The 21,967-nt window shown below is 34.9% G+C and overlaps 1 protein-coding gene and 1 non-coding gene across 2 annotated transcripts in view; both read left to right on the top strand.

Moving 5' to 3' along the window:
• DCC (DCC netrin 1 receptor) overlaps positions 1 to 21,967 on the top strand; it is a 538,543-nt gene that overhangs the window by 448,927 nt on the left and 67,649 nt on the right. The window contains 2 exon segments of the mRNA XM_011362349.2: positions 2,209 to 2,241; positions 17,552 to 17,617. Coding sequence (XP_011360651.1) covers positions 2,209 to 2,241; positions 17,552 to 17,617 — 99 coding nt within the window.
• On the top strand, positions 18,839 to 18,957 carry LOC111741510. Its single transcript, XR_002781014.1, has one exon. It is a non-coding gene; the product is annotated as a 5S ribosomal RNA (ribosomal RNA).

The following is a 21,967-nucleotide window of genomic DNA, read 5'->3' as shown; positions in this document are numbered from 1 at the left end:
AATGAGAATGAGATTGTCCACCATAACAAATATTATTTGTCACTTGCTAAAACATTTATTAGACTGCAGATAATGCATGCATATAATTAAAGACAAAAAAAAAAAGAGATAAAGAGTGGAAATGATATGAGATTTTTTTTCTTTTTCTTTTCTTTTTTTTTTGATATCATTCCAAACAGTTCCCCCTAAATATGTGATGTTGATTATGATAGTTTCTCAACTGTGTTCTATTCTGTCTACCAAATGACCCTTCCTGGATTGTGTGATCATGTGTGATCCTGACACATCCTTCTTCATTGTTTACTGGAGAACTGGTGTGGGCACTTCTTACAACATAGTGTAAATTAGAATTCTATCTATCCTTATCTATAAAGTACAAATAATTTAGTTACCTATCAAAAGCTAAATTAGAATTCTATCCCTATCTATAAAGTACAAATAATTTAGTTACCTATCAAAAGCACTTTTCATCAATAAACCCCTAATACTATAATAAAATATATTTTGAGAAGCTGTTAGTCTTCAATGTGAAATGGGAGAGAAAATCAAGACAAAAATTAAATTGTAATAATTAGGTTAGAAAATATTAGATTAGATGGCATGGTGAATTTAAAAAAAAATGTTTGTTAAATCTTGAGGAGATACGGAGACATTTATAAAACTTACATAAAGCTTATAGAATCTTAATGTAATAAGCACTCATGTGTATACCACTTTCCAAAGAGTCATTCAGAATTCAAAGTCTTCTTATTAAGATACCTTTCCTAGTTTACCCTTTTCACAGAATATATCTACATAGTATTTTGAAATAAATTATAAATGACCTCTGGTTTAAAAACTTGTCCGATGATGTGACCCTAACAAATCTTGTTCATCTTAAAGGTGCTTTTGTTGACAGCATCATTTTTTAAGTATTTTGATTCTATGTATTCTTCTGGACAATTTGTGTTTCTAAATTTAGAAAAGGAAGGACCAACACCTGTAAGACTTTAAGATATTTCTCAAAAAATGATGGATTTGCTATGAAACTATCAAACATAATGAAAAAACTGACTAGGTAATAAGTTACTGCTCATGGGAATGCTATTACATTTTTCTCTGTGTGAATTTAACTGAGGTATATACAAGAAGCAAACCAGCAAGTATAGGAGCCTATGTGTCAAGTTCGACTGCAATTGAGTGAGTTAAATATGCTTGAGGACTCAAAGCTCCAAAAAAAAAAAAAAAAATCTAGTCTAGGTGAAATCCTTCTAATTATGGAGACTTAAAGATCTACAGTGGTCAAAATGTCACACAATTTCTATAAGACCCTTAATATTAGAGATTTACCTCCTATATAGTTATCTTTGGTTAATAGAAAGTAAGCCATCTTTAAAATTTCTAGAGATATTTTTTAAATTTAAAACAAAAAGTCACAGATATAGACAACAGGCTGGCGGTTGGTTACCAGAGAGGCTACAAGGTAGAAGGAGGCCAGAATGGGTAAAGAAGGTCAGATATATGGAGACAGATGGAAACTACGCTTTTGGCGGTGAGCACACTATAGTGTATATGGATATCAAATTATAATGTTGTAGACCTGAAATGTATATAATGTTATTAACCAATGTTAATGCAATAAATTTTTTTTTTAATTTTAAAGAAACCAACAAGAAAAAAGAGTCATTTTCCAGAACATTACTCATAACTCAACTGAAGTTGTGAAAAACCCAAGACTTTTCTTCGCGAGGTCTAAAAATTTATCAAACCATTTAGATTAAACCATATTCGTGATATTCTATTATTTTACCCTATTCATGAGCGAATTGGTTGTTCTCTTATTGAAAAAGAAATGGATACAAAAAAATAGATTTATTAATTTGTTTAAAATATATGGGTGAAAATGACTTGGTAATTGTGTGAATTTTTTTCACTGTTAATTTATTTTTTATTACATTTGTATGATAATTATTCTGAATTTATGTTTAGAGGAATGTGACAAATGATTTGTTTTTAGGAACACATTTATGCAGCTAAACCATTATTTTTTATTTTTCTTCTAATTATTTAATAAAAATAATCGCCTTAACCTTGATTCCTTATCAATTTAATATCGGCAGGACATTGGCCTTCATATGAGAACTTACTAAAAAAAGCTGTTGATTTAAAATGTCAGCTTCCTTGCGGGGAACTGTCAAAGTCTAATAATATTTCTTTTTCCCCCCACAGTGGAGCACCCTGACAAAATGGCTAATGACCAAGGTATGGTATGGTGGCTCAATCTGTCATATTTTTCCCTCCTTGAATCAATTCTGTCTGTTAGAAATGTCAGTCATTATTTTGTATTCCTCTGTCCACCTGGGCCATACACCTGATGAAGCAGACACTGGCTAGATAATTAATCTTGTTAATGAAGTTCTGCTTGGCTGAGGCTGAGGGTCTGATAGGGAAGATGTAAATTTTCATGAGAGGAAATTGTTTTGTCTCTATTCTGAAGGACCAATTAAAATGTCAAGCTTCTTTGTATGAAATAAATTTTTAGTCTCTGTCTGCACTTCTGAATAATTCACATTAAGTATAATTAAGCTCAGCATAATTTTCAAGCTGCTTTTGCAACCTTTCATGAGCTGTGGATTAAAGTTCTGTTGCTCTACAGAGAAAAACCGTAAATCATGTGTGATTTTCCTTTACAATGAGCTTCTTTTAAAAATAACAACAAAGTTAGGTCAACTTTTTTAGGGCATTACTGTTGTTCATTTTGAAGCCAGAGCGCTCTCATTTCATGAATCAGATGCTGGTTTGACTTGGAATATTTTATCCTCTTTCCACTCTTTTGCTAAAAGCTGATTTGTATAGAGAAGCAGGGATGGTTTCACACAAAAGACAATGGAGATAAATAAGTTATCCATCAACTCACAGGTAGATACGAATTTGTTATTACCATGATTTGTAGAGTGATAAATTAGGATTGCATTATTTTTACACTAAGGATAATTAGTAGAATGCTAGAGGAGAAAAATAAGAGTTTATGAGTTTTATTTTGGGGGAATATTATATGCTTTAAAGAAGTAGGAATTTGGAAATACTCGAAACTGGTTATAATCAGTGTTGGTATTTGTTGGTTCAGACTCTATAGCTTGTGTAGTTTGTCTTCTGCTTTGGACTTCTACTGTCAGCAGAACCTGCTTCAAGCATCATGTCTTGTAAGGTCCTATGTTGTAGATTTGGAGAAAACATTCTTTTCAACAAGAATACTTTTTAACTTTGACAAATATTAAGCATCTGGTTGTTAAGGCTTGCTAACAACGGAAGGTTGCCTACATGAGTGGCATTTTATTCGATGATCCTGTGTTCAGGTTTATATCTGGGTCCTTTTACCATGCCTCTGCCTAACAGAACATGGCTAAGATTTCACACAGGGAGTAACAGAAATGGTACAGTGCACAGAAATATCTACCCAGGGCATTTTCACTAATCGCCAGCTACTCCTGTTTGCTTCTACTTCAAATATTTTCATAAGATCAGTATCTACTAAATAGTAATATTTGTAGACCTATTAATAATGAGTAATTATCAGTTAGCATATATTTACTTAGATAAAGTAAATGTTAGTGTTGGCCAAATCCAAAGCTGGAGTGATTAATTAACAGAAGTGGTTTTAGTATTTGAGTTATAAAATAATTAAAACAAACTCTCATAGCTTTCTTAACATAAATGAATTGGGAACTTCTGAGGGCAAGTAACTTCTAATTTTTGAAGTTATATTTAGAAAAATAGAGAGAGATATAATGAGAGAAAGCACACAAAAAAATTTTAAGTAGCTGAACCAGACGAAATGTTGCCTTATTAGTCCCTTGGATTACACATGCCCAAGCTTCTTAAATGGATTTCCAGTTGTCTCTGGTTCATTTTAATTATTTTTTGCTGTTTTTTATTTAATTAACTTTTTTAAACTACTATTTTAAGCTATCAAAAAATACATGTGTAAATAGATCCTTTTATATAACAAAAGAGAGTAAATTATTCCCCAGTTGCACTGATCATATACTCTATGGATTTTACTCAGATTTTCACTTCGACAGTAAGATCAATTGTCAGGAATGAAAGGAATCCCCAAGAATTATTGCCAGTGGCTGAGTCTTTAATATAGTTGGGCAGTTGTTCCTTTTCTTATTCTAAGGTTACTTAGAATGATCTCATCACATATTATACCACTTGGGTACCTCATTCAATCACAGTTGGTATATACTTGGTCAAATGGATGGGTTCTAAATTTCACATCAAACTTAAATCACTTGTAAAATTAAGGGGGACTGGTGATATATAATTTAGTGGTTATAAGAAATATCTTTATATTCTTATAAAGAAAGCATATAAAAGCTTTCTTTATATGGCCATCAAAAGCTATTTATAAACAAAATCAGTTTGCTGAGTTGATGACCAAGTGCATGAAAAATAACTCAGAATAAAGATCTCTCTAAGATTAATAAAAAATCAGTTTGCTGAGTTGATGACCAAGTGCATGAAAAATAACTCAGAATAAAGATCTCTCTAAGATTAATAAAAAAAAAAAAATAGGAAAAGCCTATTTTGAATGTTTCTACACTCACCACAGAGCAAATCAGTTTATGCTTTATTGTGCTCTCTGTTAGACCAATTTGCCCCTTGCCATGGCAAAATGATCCCACTGTTACATTTATGACAGGTGCTAAATTTCTGTTGAGAGAAATCCCCTGTGAGAAAAAATTTAGCACCCTGTGTCAAAGTCAACCTTGCAAAGATGAATCCTACTTAGACTTCATCTTACGTGAGAGAAATTGAGAAAAGTTTTTTAAAAATAACTTTGTAGGATCTTGTCGTAATTACTTTTCCTTGGAATCTGATATCTGCCCTGGAGAATATAATTGTGAAAACAAAGTCAGTAATATGATTTGAGGAAAATATTTTCATCTGAGTAATAGCGGTGGTAGTAGCGGCAATAGTATGAGTATGAAAACAGTAGACAATTTGTGTAGCACTCCTTTTCCCTTTATGTGATTGTAAATTGATTATATCTAGCATTTGCTTAACCCTCTAATCTCGGTCTACTCTATAATTTCCCCTTTTTGCTGCCCTTTATTTCATGTTCCAATTCCTAATTATTTCTCTAGTCTCTTCCAGGCACCAACGAGTTTGACAGTAATCGTGAAATTTTAGAGATTAGATAGAGTTTAATTTTTCGAAAGGTCAGATAGGTTTGAGAAATTGTATGAGCTGTGTGCAGTGGATGCAAAGGGTATAGAAATGCTGTGCTTTGGATTCTTTTACTTTTTTTCTTTTCCCTGTTTTGGTAAAAACCCTGTCACTTTTGTCTGTATGGACATGTATAATGGTAAAATGAATTTTTATGAAGCTGTTACTACCATTTACTGTTCTAAGAGCTTAACATGTATTGACTCCTTTGATCCTCATAGCAGTACTGTGGGAGAGATACTATTGTGGTCTCCATTTCAGCGATGGAGAAGCCGAAGCTCAGAGAGTTTAAGTGACTTGGCTAGAAATACACAGCTAGTAAGTTGCAAGGCCAAGATTCAAACCAGGACAACCATGTTCCAAAACCCCTATTTTTAATTACCAAATGTATTAATCACATGTATGTTACATAAATACATACATAACCACACACACACTTTTGACATATACCTCTAAAGTTTCTATACCTAAAGTTTGTTTGCAGATATTTTTCGCAATACCAGTTTTTTCTCTCTCAACTCTCTGAATAGTCTAAAAAACAAAAAAGCAAAGAGCTTTCAATCTGGGGGGCATCTTGTTAGTGGAAAGTCATAGCATTGAGTGTATATGATTCTACAGTTCTTTATTTCAAGAAACACAGGGATGGTTCTAATTCCACTCTTAGTTCAGGATGTTAATACAAAATACCCAATTTGGGTGGATTAAGTAATAGAAATATATTTTCTCATAGTTCTGGAGGCTAGAAGTCTGACATCAAGATCTGGCAGAGTTGGTCTCCGATGAGAGCTCTCTTCCTAGACTGCAGACGTTTACCTTCACGATGTGTCCTCATGTGTCTCTTGTAAAGACACTAATCCTGTTGGATCAGGGCCCCCACCCTTATGACCTCGTTTCACATTAATTACCTCCATAAAGGCCCATATCTCCAAATATAGTCACATCGGGTGTTAGGCAGTGAACAGATGACTTTGGAGGTGGAGGGGACAGAATTCAGTTCATAGCATCCACCTTTAAAAAGACTGTTTTTCTTTCACTGATCTTCCTCCCAGGTTTTCAGATAAGGAAGCAGAAGATAGTGTTTTGCCCTTAATCACAAAAATAGAGTTGTGGACAGAGTTGGAACTCAAACATGTTTCTTTCTGACTCCCAGAGCATATAGTCTTTTCACTCTAGACTGCTGCTATCCTTATTAAAAATTTGGCTTTTTGTTTATCTACAATCAGAACTTCTCACAGATGCATTTATAAAATCCTCTTGTTTGGGGTTTGCAGTGATGATAGTATTAATACTAAAGCGTGACCAATTCTCAAAAGCAATCATTAGATCAAACTTTTAATCTAAAAAGATCAGTTTCACGTCCTTTTTTCTGTTTATCCCCCAACTCTAGTTCTCTGATTTGAGGTGTCTAAGAGTAAAAATCGGTAATTCTTAGCATGAGCACAAACGTTGACAAGTTCATGTGTGTGTCCATGCCTGGCCACTGTGAGATTACAGTAGGTGCTAGGGCCATGACCATACCATAAAGAGGGTGGAAACCTTCATGAAGTGATCGGTAACAGTGCTGAGATGAATCAGGAAGAAAACGCTTGCTTTGAGCATTCTCAAGTGTCTTTAATTCTCCTACAAAACTCCTGCAGAGGGGTTTTGTAAAACTTGAGGCCTGGAAATGAGGCATAAATTCATAGGCCAGCTTCCAGATCCGGATGAAGGCAGCCTGCTGAGACCTGCCCTCCCACTGGGGAGGGGGAATTACTCTCCTCTGAATCATGGCAATGGCTGATAATGCTGTGGCTCTCCCATCGCCAGCCACTGCGTGTGTGTGCCAGAGAGCAGTAGAATGGAATCACATGCCTCAAAGTCTGGTTCCGTCCTGCCGCTCTGACCTCCTGTGTGACTTTGGGCATGTGACTGAACTTCTCACAGCATCCTCACCCATAAAATGCTGACTTTAACCCAAATTAACTTTTAACCTCTCTCAAGATTTAAGATTATCAAGATTTACGATTGGTATCAGAATAAAAACCCAGGTATAGCATCTTTGCATAGGGTAGTATTCCCACTGTAGGTCACTCTTCTGTGCACCTTACATGTTCTATGATATTCGATTCTCATAACATCCTTACAGGTGTAGAAAATGAAATACGATGAGGTTAAAATTAGCCCAAACTCTCACATTATATAAGTATTTAGGCCAAGATGCATACCCAGGCTAACTCGCTTGAGAATCTCTGCTTTGAACCACTCTATAATTTCTGGAAGTTCAGTAAGTTAATTGGTTCCTACTTTGTTATCGAAAAAGTGAAACCTAAATGTCTTCATATTGAGTAGGTTCACCGAGTTAAAAGGTCTGGTCTTTCCTCTGTCCGGTATTCAGGCAAAGTACTTAGTATTACACCCACCATTCTACGCCTCAGCGGTTTTAATCTTATGAATAAACAGAACATTAATTGTTTTCATTTTCAGAGAAATTAGGGTTTTCAAAGCGGTCTAGTCGAGCTTGGAATTTAGTTAATGTAATCCAAACTTTGCAGGGTTTGGATTACAGCAGCCAGGCCACCGTTATAAAAATCGAAACCTTTAGCACCTTTTGATAGGAGCTATTTAATTGAAATTTGAAAACCTCTCTTTACCCTATTATTGTGTGTAGTTTCAACTCATTTTATTATTCAAATGCTTACTCCACCCCCTTTGAAAAAGCTATTCTCACCTGTGCCTTTCTCATGTTCAAAATTTTGCAGTTTTGGAAATTATGGCTATGGTGAAAAAGTAGAGGCAAAAAAAAAAAAATTGGTAATGTGCTTTTAATAAAGTATTTGAGGTGCTATTCTTTTCCCAGCAAGCAGTCAAGTAGCTGCTTGAATCAACCTCTCAAGAGTTTTTATGTTTTAACAGAGAACTTTGAACAAAAAACACACACACTCAGTACTCATAATAATTGACATAATTCTTGGTATAATTTTAACTTCCTCAGACTTGAAACATAGACATTTTTGTTAACAAGCCCTCAAAAAGATTTCTTAAGCAAGTTCTTCTTGTCAAACTCACTGTGTTCCTGCTGCCCTTCTTTGCTGTAGACATTAGCCAAATTCCAGGTTCCTAGTTTTATTCTCTGCCCGCTTCTCTCAGTCCTGAAATCTACGCCATCAGTTCTTAGTCCAAAACACAGATGGTTCACTGTTGCTTACAGAATGAAGTCAGTTCTGTGACATCAAGACCCAACACACTTCTTCTAGCCTCATGACCACCAGTACACCCCTCCGTATATACCACAGTCCATTAGCAAAAGTTCACAAATCACTCTGGGAAAAGTATCTTTTTCAACTCCATGCTCTAATTGGTGCCATTCCCTCAGCCTTAGCAATACTTTTCTCTTCCGGGTAAAAGTCCTTCTCTTACCTTTCTGATTCTATCCTACCTTTTTCCAAGAAGCCTTTTTTACCTTTCCAGTCTTTTATTTTTCTGTCTGTCCTTAACAACCAAATTATTTATTGCTATGTTGTTCATGTCCTATAGTTTGCTATTTACATGCCTAAACTCTTGGCCGGGTTGTAACTTCCATGATGGCAGAGGACTGGTTTGATTCACATTGTCATTTCCTTCCTTCCTGCACCTCCAGTTTCTAATTATGAACATGTCATATGATTGTTGCCTGGTTGGTCAGATTGAATTATGACACAGATCTTTGGGATAACAGTCATAGTGTAATCTGGAAAGATGGATTTTTCCGTCTATTTGGGAGAACCCAAAAGTAATAGTGCTCATGGCTGCGAGTACTGTATATGTTACTGATCTCGTGGGAGGTGAAAAAGACGTGAAAATATTTTTCCAATAAGGAAAAGGTATCATTACTATTCATCTCTTAAAGCTTAAGAGAAAAACAGGTTCTCTGTGATTCAGGAAATGCAAGTCACATTTGTAGATTATTCTGACCTCCTGTGCCCTTTTCTTGACCTCTACCCTTCCTGTCATGTCTTATTAGCAGAAATTTATAGACTTGCATTTCACAACTGCTAGTAATTCTGAGTACAGAAAAGAGAAAATCAGAACCAGTGGGTGCTGACGAGTTTTTGAAATTTCAGCTGTTCGAAATTTCAGCTGTGTTGGATTCACTTTTGACAGCTTGCCGTTGACTATTTACCTGGCCTGTGCTGGGTGTGACGAAGCAAAAGAAAGAAATATGGTTCTATGGGTCCATTTTAAAGAAGGATGCAATATAGTTAGGAGGAGTATACAAATACTCCCAGCCCAACATGAAAAATCTGAAATGCTGAATCAGGTGGTACCATGTAATATGTATATTAGGGTTTCAGATGAGAAATTACTGTGGGTAAGTAGTAGAAAAGACTTCTTAAAACCCAAGGCTAGACATTAAATAGATGAATAGAACTTGAATCAACACAAATGACCGCAGAGGGAAAGATTACTTGAACCTTCATTTAGAGAAATCCTAGAATGGGAAAATCAAGAAACTGAGAAGCTGCTCAGAGAGGGAGCACTGCAGGATGTGTTCAGGAAACAATTAGGGCCCCACTGCACAGAATAGTGTGCTATGATACAGAGATAAATTGGTTATGGGGCTTTTGCTGTTCCTCTCTGCTCTAACATAGCAGTCCTCAGATTTTCCTACTTTTCAACACACCAAGAACCTGCTGTTTCCACTGGCCACTGAAGACCAGCATGCTCCCCATTCACTCTTGGCTGCTGATGTTGACCATTTCTTGCTTGGGATGGGAGTGGGGGTGTAAGAGTGTGGAATAGGGGAACAAAGGAATATCTGAAATAGGAATAGGGCCTCTGTATCTTCAAAGAGTTTTCTTAGCTTTGTCTACTTCTGCCATATCTTTTGGGAAGTGTCTCCTTTCCCTGTCCCAGTGTTCTGCATGGTTACAAACTGAACTATTTCCTTCCTCTTCCAAAGTCTATCTGGTTCTCTGTGTCCTGTTAAGAATGGACCTACCACCCCAAGTCTCACCCATACACCTAAACCCTCGCATTCACACACCGGGATCAGCTCTCAGAAGTGCTCTAATTTCTGTCCAACTCTCCATCTATTCCTTCTTTTACTTATCCATTCACCACTAATGGTAAAATAATAATTATCAGAGTCAAGCAGATTCAGCCACTTAAATTGAGTAAATTAGTCAGTCTTTGTGAGCCATAGTTTACTCATCTATAAAATGGAGCTAATTATGTCTGCCTCATGGATTCATAATTAATATTATTCTCACTCTATTTATTATAATGGCCTCTTCTAACTAAATTATTCTTCACACTCAGCCAGAGTAATCTTCCTAAAATACACATTTAATTGACTCACTTTTCTGCTTAAAATACCTTCAGTGAATCTTCATCCCCTATAGCATAAATTCTAGATTCTTTGGTAGAGCATATAGGGAGTTTTCTTGATTTATCTCTGTCTTGTCTTTATAAGCTTACCCACCTCACCTTTCTCCACCTGATAAATTGCCACTCATTCTTTAATCCTCAACTCAAATGTCACCCTTTAAAAGGCTTTTATCTTTTTTCTAGGCAGAAACAGTCTATTATTTTATTTTTCCACTGTGCAATCTCCTTACATTGTTTTAATGTTTAGAACAGTGGGTTTACTCAACACAGTTGTTCACTAGATAGATAGAGCGTGGACCGATACATGAATGAAGAAATTTTGTATTCCAATAGTGTTATTATACATACTAGCAGTGCAGCTAGCAGATACTCAAATACTAGTGTTTTCATACTATATTTGCAGCTTCCTGATGCATAATCACTTGGAGAAGAGGGAGCCTTCATGTGCTCCTGTTACTTCTCCCTGCCCTGTTCGGCACCTTCGCATATCTCACACTGCCTTTGGGTTGAGCTTGGGGACCATCCAGGTGAAGGAGGTTTATTTGGATTATTCAGTAGCTTTTGAGAAGAGTTTCTCTTTCATAAATCCACAAAAGACCGCCTCATTCTCCATGTCATAGCTGTGAATGAGCCTACTCCTGGGAAGAGCTAGTCATCCAGGAAAGTGCCCATGTTTAGAGAAATAGGATACTTTTTAGATTTCCATAAAGACAAGACTTCATCTAAAAGTGATTTCTTAGACCTATATGCTGATTATTATTCCAGATGCACTGTAGGTAAGAATACATACAAGGAAATTCTGGTGAGAGTAGAGAATTCAGAGACTACCCTCAATCACCATATCATTAATATTATTGTCATCTTTATTTTTTATTTTATTAACAATTCAAAACCTGTTAACAAGTTTCATTCTAAACTTATGTGAATAAAAAGTATAATAACTAATAAACTTATTGGGCTTTTGATACGTGGAAGTTTATGACGTGTGATCAAGAACAGTTGATAAGCTTTTATCCACAACTAGATAAAGGGACACAAACTAATTATAGTTAGTCATATAAATAAGAATGTATAGGCCCTTCTTACCTGAAATCTTTAAGGGAGCTACCTTCTTTCCTGTGATCAAAAGATCTTGATCTGTTCAGGTCCTGTGGTCCTCTGATATTTACCTTTTAAGTTTTTGTCCATTGTTCCTTGCAAGAGGTTGAGAATAAACAGTGCTAGAATTCATAGCAGTAACCAATGTGCTTCTGAAATAATTACATACATACATACATACGTACATTCATACAGGTTTCTTCTTTTCTCATTGGCTGACATTTATCATCATGTTCAGGAATCCAGGTACCAGTTGTCTGGCATAGCCCTGCTTTAACTCTGGTGCTTACAAAATGTTTATACATTTTTTTTCTACTTTAGAATATTGCTCAGGCAACTTTTCTTCACCTGTATGTTGCCAAACTCTGCAAAAAGACTATATAAGTGCCTCAAGAGGTCAAGATCCAGAATCAAACAGATCTCAGCCAAGAGCCAGGAATTAGGGGGTTCGTTTGTTTAAATCTTTGATGTATAGGATAATTATAATTTCCATTTTGTCCAGGAGTGTCCTGATTAATATCTAGGTCCAAGCATAATTGACAGTAGCACCCTCTTTCATTCTTAATGTGTCTTGATTTTCAAAATAACTATATAGTCTGTCTATTCATGACATTTGTGTGTGAAATGATCATCTTAGATTTTAGATTGACTTCTAAGGATTCTTAATCAATTTACTTCTCATAGTCTAGTCTATTCATATTTTCTGGCATAAAGGCAGAAATTAGAACTCAAAAGAACTGCCTCTCATGGTCAAAAAGCAGACAGACAATGGCACGTACTGTTCTTTTGTACTGTATCTCTGACTTGGTATGGGTCACCAAATACATCGCCATTTCCATAAAGTATTGCTCTTAAACTTGCCACAGGTGGCAGATAAAAGGAAGTGTTTTGAAGAATGGAAGGCAAGAAGGATTTGTCGAGCACCAAACCTCAATATATGGCAGGCATGTTAGCTGCCCTTAACATATGAAGCAGTTACATTCTACTTTCTTTCCATCAACACACTTTCACGTTAATTTAAAAACAGTGTATTGAACCTTAGGAAAGAGTGAAAAGAGCTCATTATGTATTTTCTATTAATATATGTTCAAAATGTCCTAGGCATGTGTTATGATTTTGCTTGTTTTTTAGATGTCCTGATGCCTTTGTTCAAAGTCAGCTGTATTATCAACTGCATGATAATTTGATATCTGAGTTTTCCAGCCTCTGAAAAACCATATGCTTTAAATATATCTCAATATGACCTGTGTATTAGACAGTAAAGCTGTATTCAGGTGGCATTAATGGATTATCTTTATCCACTGGTATACAAGACATAAAATCAATGCAGTTTCCTTTATTATCACCAGAATTCTTTTCAGAGAACCAGTTCTAACATCAAGAAGACAGATCAGTATTCTGCATCCTTGGGAGGCTATATATTGAATGCTTGTTAGATGACCAATCTGTCCAGGTGATTTAGATCATGGGTCACATGTTTTTTTCTTAGAATTGATTATACGGGTGCCATTCTGGGGAACTTTCTGTTATTTCCATTCAGGTAGATGGATTAAAGAATACATTAGAAATACCACATCAATTTTGTCCATGTCCTCTGCAAATTAATTTTCTATTTACTCTTTCCTGAACTTAGAAACATTCACTCAGAAAAAAAAAAAAAAACAGATATTAGAAATGAAATCCCAATCAAATTAATCTTTGGTAGGTGCTGAAAATTTTTTATCATGGGAAATATTCTCCATCTGCCTATGTGTGCTAAAAGTAGGGGTTTAATGTAAATTTTAATGTTGTTTCATTTTATACACACTACACACTTCACAATAAAAATATAGAAACAATATTTTATGTGATATGTAAGTAAGAACAAGAACATATAACTTGCATAAGAGTGATAACTTTGTTTGCATTATTTACACATTATGAAGCATTCTAGCTCACATTAGTCACTCATCAAACACTGAAAACACAGTGCGTATGTCACTTTGGTAAGCACGAAGAAATATAAAAATAAGCACGCTTCCTAAAGGAAGTCATTGCCTCTGCCCGTGTTTCCCTCAATCCACGCAGCAGGTGGCAGGGAAATCAGGAGACTGTCTTTTGCCCAAGGGAGTCTATGTCTCTCTCCAAAAAAGGACGCAAAGCCTTTTTATGCGATCTACCCTTTAGATAACATATAAAAAGTAACCCTTTAAATTATTCTGTAGTTTACTATACTTTACAAATGCAGATCAAGGAACAAAAAATTTTTAGTTTGGACCTACCTTAGAACTACTTAAATAAAATAAATTTAAAACTATATAAACTATTTTGAATAACTCTAAAAAGCCACTGTCTTCTTCATTTTTAAGTCAACCATGGACTTGTTTCTTTTGTTTTATTTTTCTTTTTGAAACCACCATTTACTGATTTCAAAACCTAGGGAAAAGTAAAAACATTTGCTTTAGTTATCAAAACTTTCTGCAAGCAGTGATTTTTTGATGAAATTATCCTAGTTGTTTAAGTGATATATAAATTCATTACTCTTTATTATCTTATTTCTTTTTCTCACTTCTATTTTTTCTTCTATTAGGAAAATATAGGTAAACAGTAACACAGAATTCTTTTTTATATGCTGCAGATTATATTATTTCTTGTAGTACATTTTGATTACCGTGTTTGTATAAAATCATATCACTAGTAATTTTATTAAAAAGAATATTCATTTCCAATTTTTAAACTACTTTGAGCTTCATTTAAATAAAAAACCTGTATACATTGAAATTACATTATTTTTGCAAATGTTATTTTAAATTTCCATATTTTACTTATTTGAATTTTCATTTTGAAAAATATTAGACATTTAGTATAGTATTTGAAAAAAGAAATTTGAGAATTTTAAGATCAATATAATTAGGGAACATATAACACTGAAAGTAATATGTTGTTTTTTATGTGCATGTAGTTCTCACAGTAATTCTAGATAAATGAAAATAAATTTTAATTAAACGTAATGGTTATTTTATTGCAATAGATGGATTAACTTATTCTTAAAACTTTAAAGTTAAAGTAAATGGAAAACCATCTGCAATTACCTAATACTAACCCTGAGTAGGCCTGTGTGGGATCTGGTTACAATGAACCAGCTCTGTCTGTCATGGCTGGATGCATATCAGATATATCTTTTTATACTACCCCTTCTCAGAGGATCTAGGACTGGGCCTGCATATAGTAGACACTTAATTTTGAATGAAGTATGTTTTATGCTTCATTAATAAACTTAAGACCTCTGAGATCAGACAGTAGTTTATATCTTTGCGTTAACTGACTTTCCATCATGCAGAGTCTAATTAGTCTTCTGTTTCCCTAAATCGGTGCTTAAGAAATTAACCAAGTTAACCAAACCCATCCAATATTTCATCCACAGCGAAAAGCCCTTAAAAAGCCTATGAAATACCAAACAATAACAGTATGCTCTTTAGTCTCCAGTATCTATAAGTTTTTTTTCTTAACTTCTTATTTTCCCATAAAGGATGCCTTTCTGGAATATAAAAGACATTTTAGAGAATAGAAACATAGTGCACAAAATTAATATTTGGTTTTCACATTGTTAGATGAAGAGCTCTCTGATTCATCACTATCCCAGAAATGAGTTTTGTGTTTTCTTACTGAAGTGGTGCGGGAACTCTAAATTACCATAAATCCAATCTTGCTTGTTGATGATATCAAGTTTCTTTAAAGTACATTCTATTGGATATGGTAAGAGTTACTTAACTTTCTTTTCTAGTACTAATCTAATTATAACCAACAAAAAGTTAATCAGTGTCAATAATATTCAATTGCGTGAGTAGAATACTCAAGCTTTAAGCTACCTTCTCTTATTTAGAAGGTATTTCCAGACTTCCTTTATCTTACCCAAAGCTCTAACCATATGATATCTGATTTTCTTCTACATATTAAAATTCACAATGTAATTAATAGCCTTGCTAAATCGAAAGGGTGCTATGCCCATAAAGCTTTATGCCTGAGTAATACATGGATGTGCTCGTGGGCTTGTTTTTGCATCTTCTCACAAACTAGCTGGGAAAGTGAGAAACTTCATTAAAAAGACATTTGTTAGGATGCTAGAGGAAAAGGAAAATCCTCCACAGGCTATATACCCAATTTCCAGCCAATACAGGATTACTCCCCACAGGAATCATTTATTGCTTTACTGGCCTGAGTGATGGGGCTGTTAGCATCTTTTTTGCCTGACTGCTTTGCAATCTAGTTGCTTTCAGATATGGGAAAAATCATCTTAATATTCATACAGAACTTCTGTCTCACTTCATTTCTTCCAACATTGATCTTACAGTGTCCCATGGGCAAAGGTTATCTCTGCTCATTGAGACTCCGAATGTGTTGAGTCAAACAAGCAAGGTATTTGGAAAAAGGGTTAGGCTTTATCCACATTTTATTCGACCCACTGAAATTTTCACAATTGCTGCTTATTTCAGTTCCTCCTCTCACCACTCCCCACCCTGTACCAACCACAACCCTCACACAGGAGCCTCCACCTTAATTTCCACTTCTTTGTATACCCACGGTCATTGGCCAGCATATTTTAAATGTACCAATTTATCCTAAGAACAGAATGTGATGTGATTACATTAATTTATGCATTGCTTGTTGGAAGCTTGACACCTTAACTTCAGCTATGACTTTATATCAAAAAAAATTTTTTTAAATTGTGAATGTATAATCTGTGAGCAAGATTTAAGTTGTTTCTTCGCTACTATTTTGTAAAAGGGAAAGGTTTGGTAAGAGGAATGTTGGGTCTGCAAAAGAAGTCATAAGAGTAGGACTTGAAAGTCTTACAGAAGAAGAAAACTAAAATCTATACATGTGAGAAAACGGCCTATGTTATTGTAGCTGACTGCCCAGTTGGCTTCCTCTTCATCATCCACTGATTATAACTGCTTTCAGAAATTAACTCCCTAAACAAAATGGAGAATTATCTGTATTCTTGTATGTGTTTGCATATAAATTCAAATGTTTTTCTATAAAAGATCTACCTAACAGATATTCTAGAACTCAAAATCTAATCAAATAATCTAGAAATGTACCAATAGAAAAAGAGATTTACCTGTGGCGAAACACCATTAAATTTGGATGATAGCATAATTATTTCTAGTTAATTTTGGACTCAATTCTAGATAAATACTACTTTTACAACTGTTGGAAACCTAATGGAAGTCAGTGTTTCCAATTATGTGATGATACTAATGAAGCCTTCTTCCTTTCCTGGTGTGTTTGTAAGAAATATTCAGACCACGTGGGTTGTGACATACCAGTCTCACACCGTATCTAATACCTCATTCTGAGGCACTTATTTGGCGTATAACACGAAGACTACTCAAAGCCCTTGATAAGATGAAATGTGCTGTCCCTTTGTACAGTAATAATGATAATTTGCCACAAAGTCATGCCAGGTGGGCCACAGTGTGGGCAGAACCTCCGGTAGCATAGAGGAAGAATGCTCTCTGCCTGTCCAGGGACCATGACCAGCACCCCCTCCATCCTGAGATGTTCAGGAAAGTGGCATTTAGACTAGTACTGCTATTGTACCTTTTAATGACTTTTCAACAAGAATGTTGGGGTAGGGGAGGAAGAGGAAGGAGCAGCTTTTCAGAAAGGAATTGAATTGTGTAGTTTAATAGCCCATTTTCGTGACATATTTTTTTTCTCACACATAGAAAATAACATTTTCTCACAAGGTATAATGGTATTAACATTCTCAGGCTATCTTTGAGGTGGCCAAATCTTGTTCAATTGTTTGTGTATTTTAAAATACTTATTATTTCTGTCTGGTTTTTTTTTTTCATTTATGCTTTCATATTGTATATCTGCTAACATTCTGATATGCTTCTCTAATAAATAGGTCGTCATGGAGATGGAGGTTATTGGCCAGTTGATACTAATTTGATTGATAGAAGCACTCTCAACGGTAAGTATATAAATTAGGTCCTCTTGGATTAGTTATATTAAATGAGTATTTCTTGAGTGTCTGAGGCAAATTTGTGATTGACTGCAAGTGCCAAGACCTCCAGATTTAGGGTCTTAGTGGAAATAATAGAAACGTGAAGTTACTAACAAACCTGTAACTTATTCCATCAGGATACAATGCTGAGAGCCAAAAAGCGCACAAAACGGAAGTCAGAAAAGCCCAAGCATAGAGAATTTATAAATGACACAGGGCTGTTAAATATTTAGATTTTAAAGTGTTATATGTATTTCAAATGTTTCCAAAGTTTTAATTTTATTAGAGAGAGGTAATAACTAAGATAGAATGAACTCTGACCCACCCAGTTTCATAAATTGATGTTACTGGTTTTTGCCTGGAGAGTATGTTTCCTCTCCAAAATCCTCTAATACCTCATTGCTAATTTTCCTGTACATTGTCAAGATGAGACATTAATTTCTGCTCATCCTAATGGAGCATTCATACATATCTGTTGGCTTTGACGATGACCAAATGGAGGTGATTCTAGAACTGTATGGAAGAAGCAGGTTGGTTTTAGAGATGTCTTCTAGAATCTTGTCCTGAATATTGCTGAAACAAAAACTTTGGGAAGTTGGATTAATACTAGCCAAACTCCCAGGCACTGATGTATATATGATAACTTCCTTCTATAAGCTTTTAAAAATATGTTGCTATGGCTGTTTGTCTTGATTTGCTAAAAACATATTTCATATATTCAAAATAAAAATATCAACACATGTACCCATCACCAAAGTTAAGATATAAAATATTCAACATCCAGTTGAAATCTCTTGTATGTCTCTACCTTATCACATACTTTTCTACCATGCCCTCCATTTCTCACTGTGATGTAACATTCTCTCAAATATGGTGTTTATCATATATGTATATGTATCCCTAAACATTATATTATTATAATTATAAACATTTGTAACTTTATAGAAATGGCATCATACTATATGTATCCTCCTGCAGCTTGTGCTTATCTTTAACTTTGTTTTTAAGATTTATTTGCGTACTTGCAAATATCTCTCCTTCATTTATCTTTGCTGTTATATACTATTCTGTGTTATGACAATAACATGATTTATTTAAGCAGTTTAGCAGGTTTTCATGAGAAATTTGATTAATGAATAGCTTAATATACATTTAGATATTGTCTGCTAAAAAAAAAAATACATATAAGTCTACGGCCATGCCACCCTGAACAAGCCTGATCCCGTCTGATCTCGGAAGCTAAGCAGGGTCAGGCCTGGTTAGTACTTGGGTAGGAGACCACCTAGGAAGACCAGGTGCTGTAGGCCTAAAAAATAAAAATAATAATTAAAAAAATAAGGGATTGTAAACTGACAAGGTCCTTGCAATCTGTAAAAAAAAATATATATGTATGAAAAGCCAAAATTGCAATCTAAAAGTTGCTTGCTGACCATGAAATTAGAATACGGGGGTGAATTAAGTGATTATTTCCTATCATAAGCTATGTTAATCTAATATATTCATTTCCCCCAAGAGGATATGTATATCTGGGGAGTAGACCAGATGCTCTAGCGAGAGCCTCAGTGTTCCTTTGCCCCTGGCCAGTGGTGGGCTCAGGTATATAATTTTACCTGCTGACTCTTCCTTTCTAGTTGCCAGGCATACCCTGCTCTGTTATTAATGCATTTTACTTACCAGATGAGTACAATTTCTTACATTTTAATTTCCTCTCCAGGTTGCTACAACCTTCACTACTTCCTATTGTTTTTAAACAGACCTTTTCTTATTTAATCAACATTATTGTCTCTTGTAAACATTTGAGTTTTAGACACCTGTTATTGCTAGTGCCTGGCTCAGATAGTTCCTGGGCTCTGATATATACACAAAAGACACCCTGGGGAGCTCACAGGAGAAACACAAGAGGAAAGCTGTGTTAGGGCTGAAAACAGACCAAGGGCTTGCTCTATAAAGTGGGTTTCAATATGATAGTTTCTTCCCCAAAATTTTGCAAGTTCTATTCTCTTCCTTCAAACTTTAACTGGTAAAATTATCTCAGCAATACACCAAACACACTTTGTACATTCGAATAGTCAGTAAGCGATGCTACAAAGCCTTCACAGTATGCAGGTACTCGCTATGAGCCATGGCACAGATTGAAAAATAGACCACTGACAGAGCAATAAACAAAGAGGGAGAACTACCCAGGTGGACAGGGCAGAGAAATACATTCCAGGAACATGAAAGTGAGTGAGAAAAGTCCCAGAGATGTGGGGAAAGGTAAAGAAGGTTGTTGACATTGTGTGAAAATGTAATTGTAATATTTTATGCCCTGAGATTGAGTTTTTCTAGGTTTGGAGTACATGCCAGGAATTAACATCATATTAACATTGTCTCCCTTAGAATCATCCTGCAGAGCTGATTTTGAGATGCTGTTTCTCTGGGAGTTATTGGAATTCAGGTTGGAATGCATTCCTAGCTAAGCGAATGACTGTACTAGCACAGGATAGTGCTTTTTGAAGAGATAGAATGCCAGGAAATTAAAGAAGGAATCAGTAGAGGTAATTGTGAAAGAACAATTACCTTCTCTCAGTTTCCATCCACCACTGTGCAGTGATTATGTGTGTGAAAGGTGGAGCAATTTTAAGCCACAGACACAAAACTATGTAGTCTCTTAAAGTGAGTGTCCTAAAGAACTTTAAGCTTGGATAGAATTACCAAATTTAGTGCCTAAAAAATACAGGAGGCCCCATAAAATTTGAATCATTTCTAATTGCCTATAAATATAAGATAAAGAAAAATATTTCAAAGGATTTCCATTGCAATACTTTTCAATGTACGTACGCATAGATAACTAGAACTAATTCAAAGAACCGGGTCTCTTTATTTTTTATTTACTAAATCTGGCAATTCTAATTTTGGATCAAATTGAAGACTTTGGTATTGATTATGTAAACTTGCCCTTCAAAATAAAACAAATTCTCTGCTTGAAAAGAAACACCAGCCCAAATTTGGCATTAATAGGTTAGTCAACAAGAACTTTTCTTTTTACAGGAGTCAGATCTCAGATGAAGAGAATGATAATAATTGAGAGACATGCATGTCATTGTATTTTTTTTTTTACATTTTATTTAATACTTCTAGTGAGAAATAAGATCATAATGAGTTTGATCACAGGAGAAAGTTAGGAATATAAAATAGAAGAACAGCATCCAGTGACTGTGCATCGTTTAGATTATTGACATTACCCCTTCTCAGTTTTCTGCATCACTTAATGGTGTTTTAGGTATTTCTTGGTAAATGGATGGGATGAAAAAAGCACAGGAAACATTTTTAGAATCCCTACTGGAATAACAAATTATTACAAGCTACTTGACTAAGGCAAACTGATGACCTCAGAGGGACTGTGGAGGTCAGAGTTAATCCATTTCCTTTTCTATTTTGCTAGCAGATAAATGATAGTAAATATGTATTTCGACTTTAGCTGGAGCTATTCCAAGTGAATCAGCAAAGGCATCTGAAAACCCTAGCTTCTAATTAAAATTCTGCTAATGTCTTATGCCTTAAAAACAGGATATGTTTTTCAATTAGATAGAGGAAACCCTGACTGATAAAACTCCAACCCACCCCACTTTTACAAAGTAGGCTACATCAACAAGACCATTGTAAAAATCTGAGTTTTTGAACCTCATATACAATGAAAAGTTGAGACGTCTCCTCCTAGGGTGACAGAATTATAAAGGTCTCCTATCTTTCCCTGCACTTGCTGGATTCGTCCTTCTAAGCATTGTAAGAGAATAACAGCTTATTGTCAGGGTGCTCAGGCCAGTCGTAGATAAATTTAGACTTTGCTAATCACTTACTTTCTCCTGCAACAAGCCACTCTTTTTAAAAATGCACTCAGAATTCATATTTTTAAAAAGAAGTAATTCATGTTTACTCTTGTAGTTGGAAGCCCTTAATTAAATTGAGAAAACTGAAGAGGTTTCCTGAATTACTTTATGATGACAGATAGAATCAAAGCTAATGCGCAGTAATATGGTAGTATTTTATTTTTATGAGGCATTCAGTTTTGGGTTAGAGTGCCCATTCTTAAAGCAGAAAGATTTTCAACTTCTGAAAATGTGACTTTGTAGTTTATATTTGTATAAATGACAAGAAGAGTGAAAATTAATTCAGTTCCATTATGCTTTTCCTACTGGGAAAGATAAATCACCAATTTCTCTTTTGTTAGTTTCTCTTCCTATAATTTCGAAATTAGTGATTTTGGTTAAGAGATCTACAAACCCTACAAAATGTTATATTGTCCTCAACCTTTGAAAAGTAAGTTAAGTTGACAGA

This window comes from Pteropus vampyrus, unplaced genomic scaffold (assembly GCF_000151845.1).
Source record: "Pteropus vampyrus isolate Shadow unplaced genomic scaffold, Pvam_2.0 Scaffold3, whole genome shotgun sequence".
NCBI classification, from domain to species: Eukaryota; Metazoa; Chordata; class Mammalia; order Chiroptera; family Pteropodidae; genus Pteropus; species Pteropus vampyrus.
This window is presented reverse-complemented; position numbering and strand designations above follow the sequence as displayed.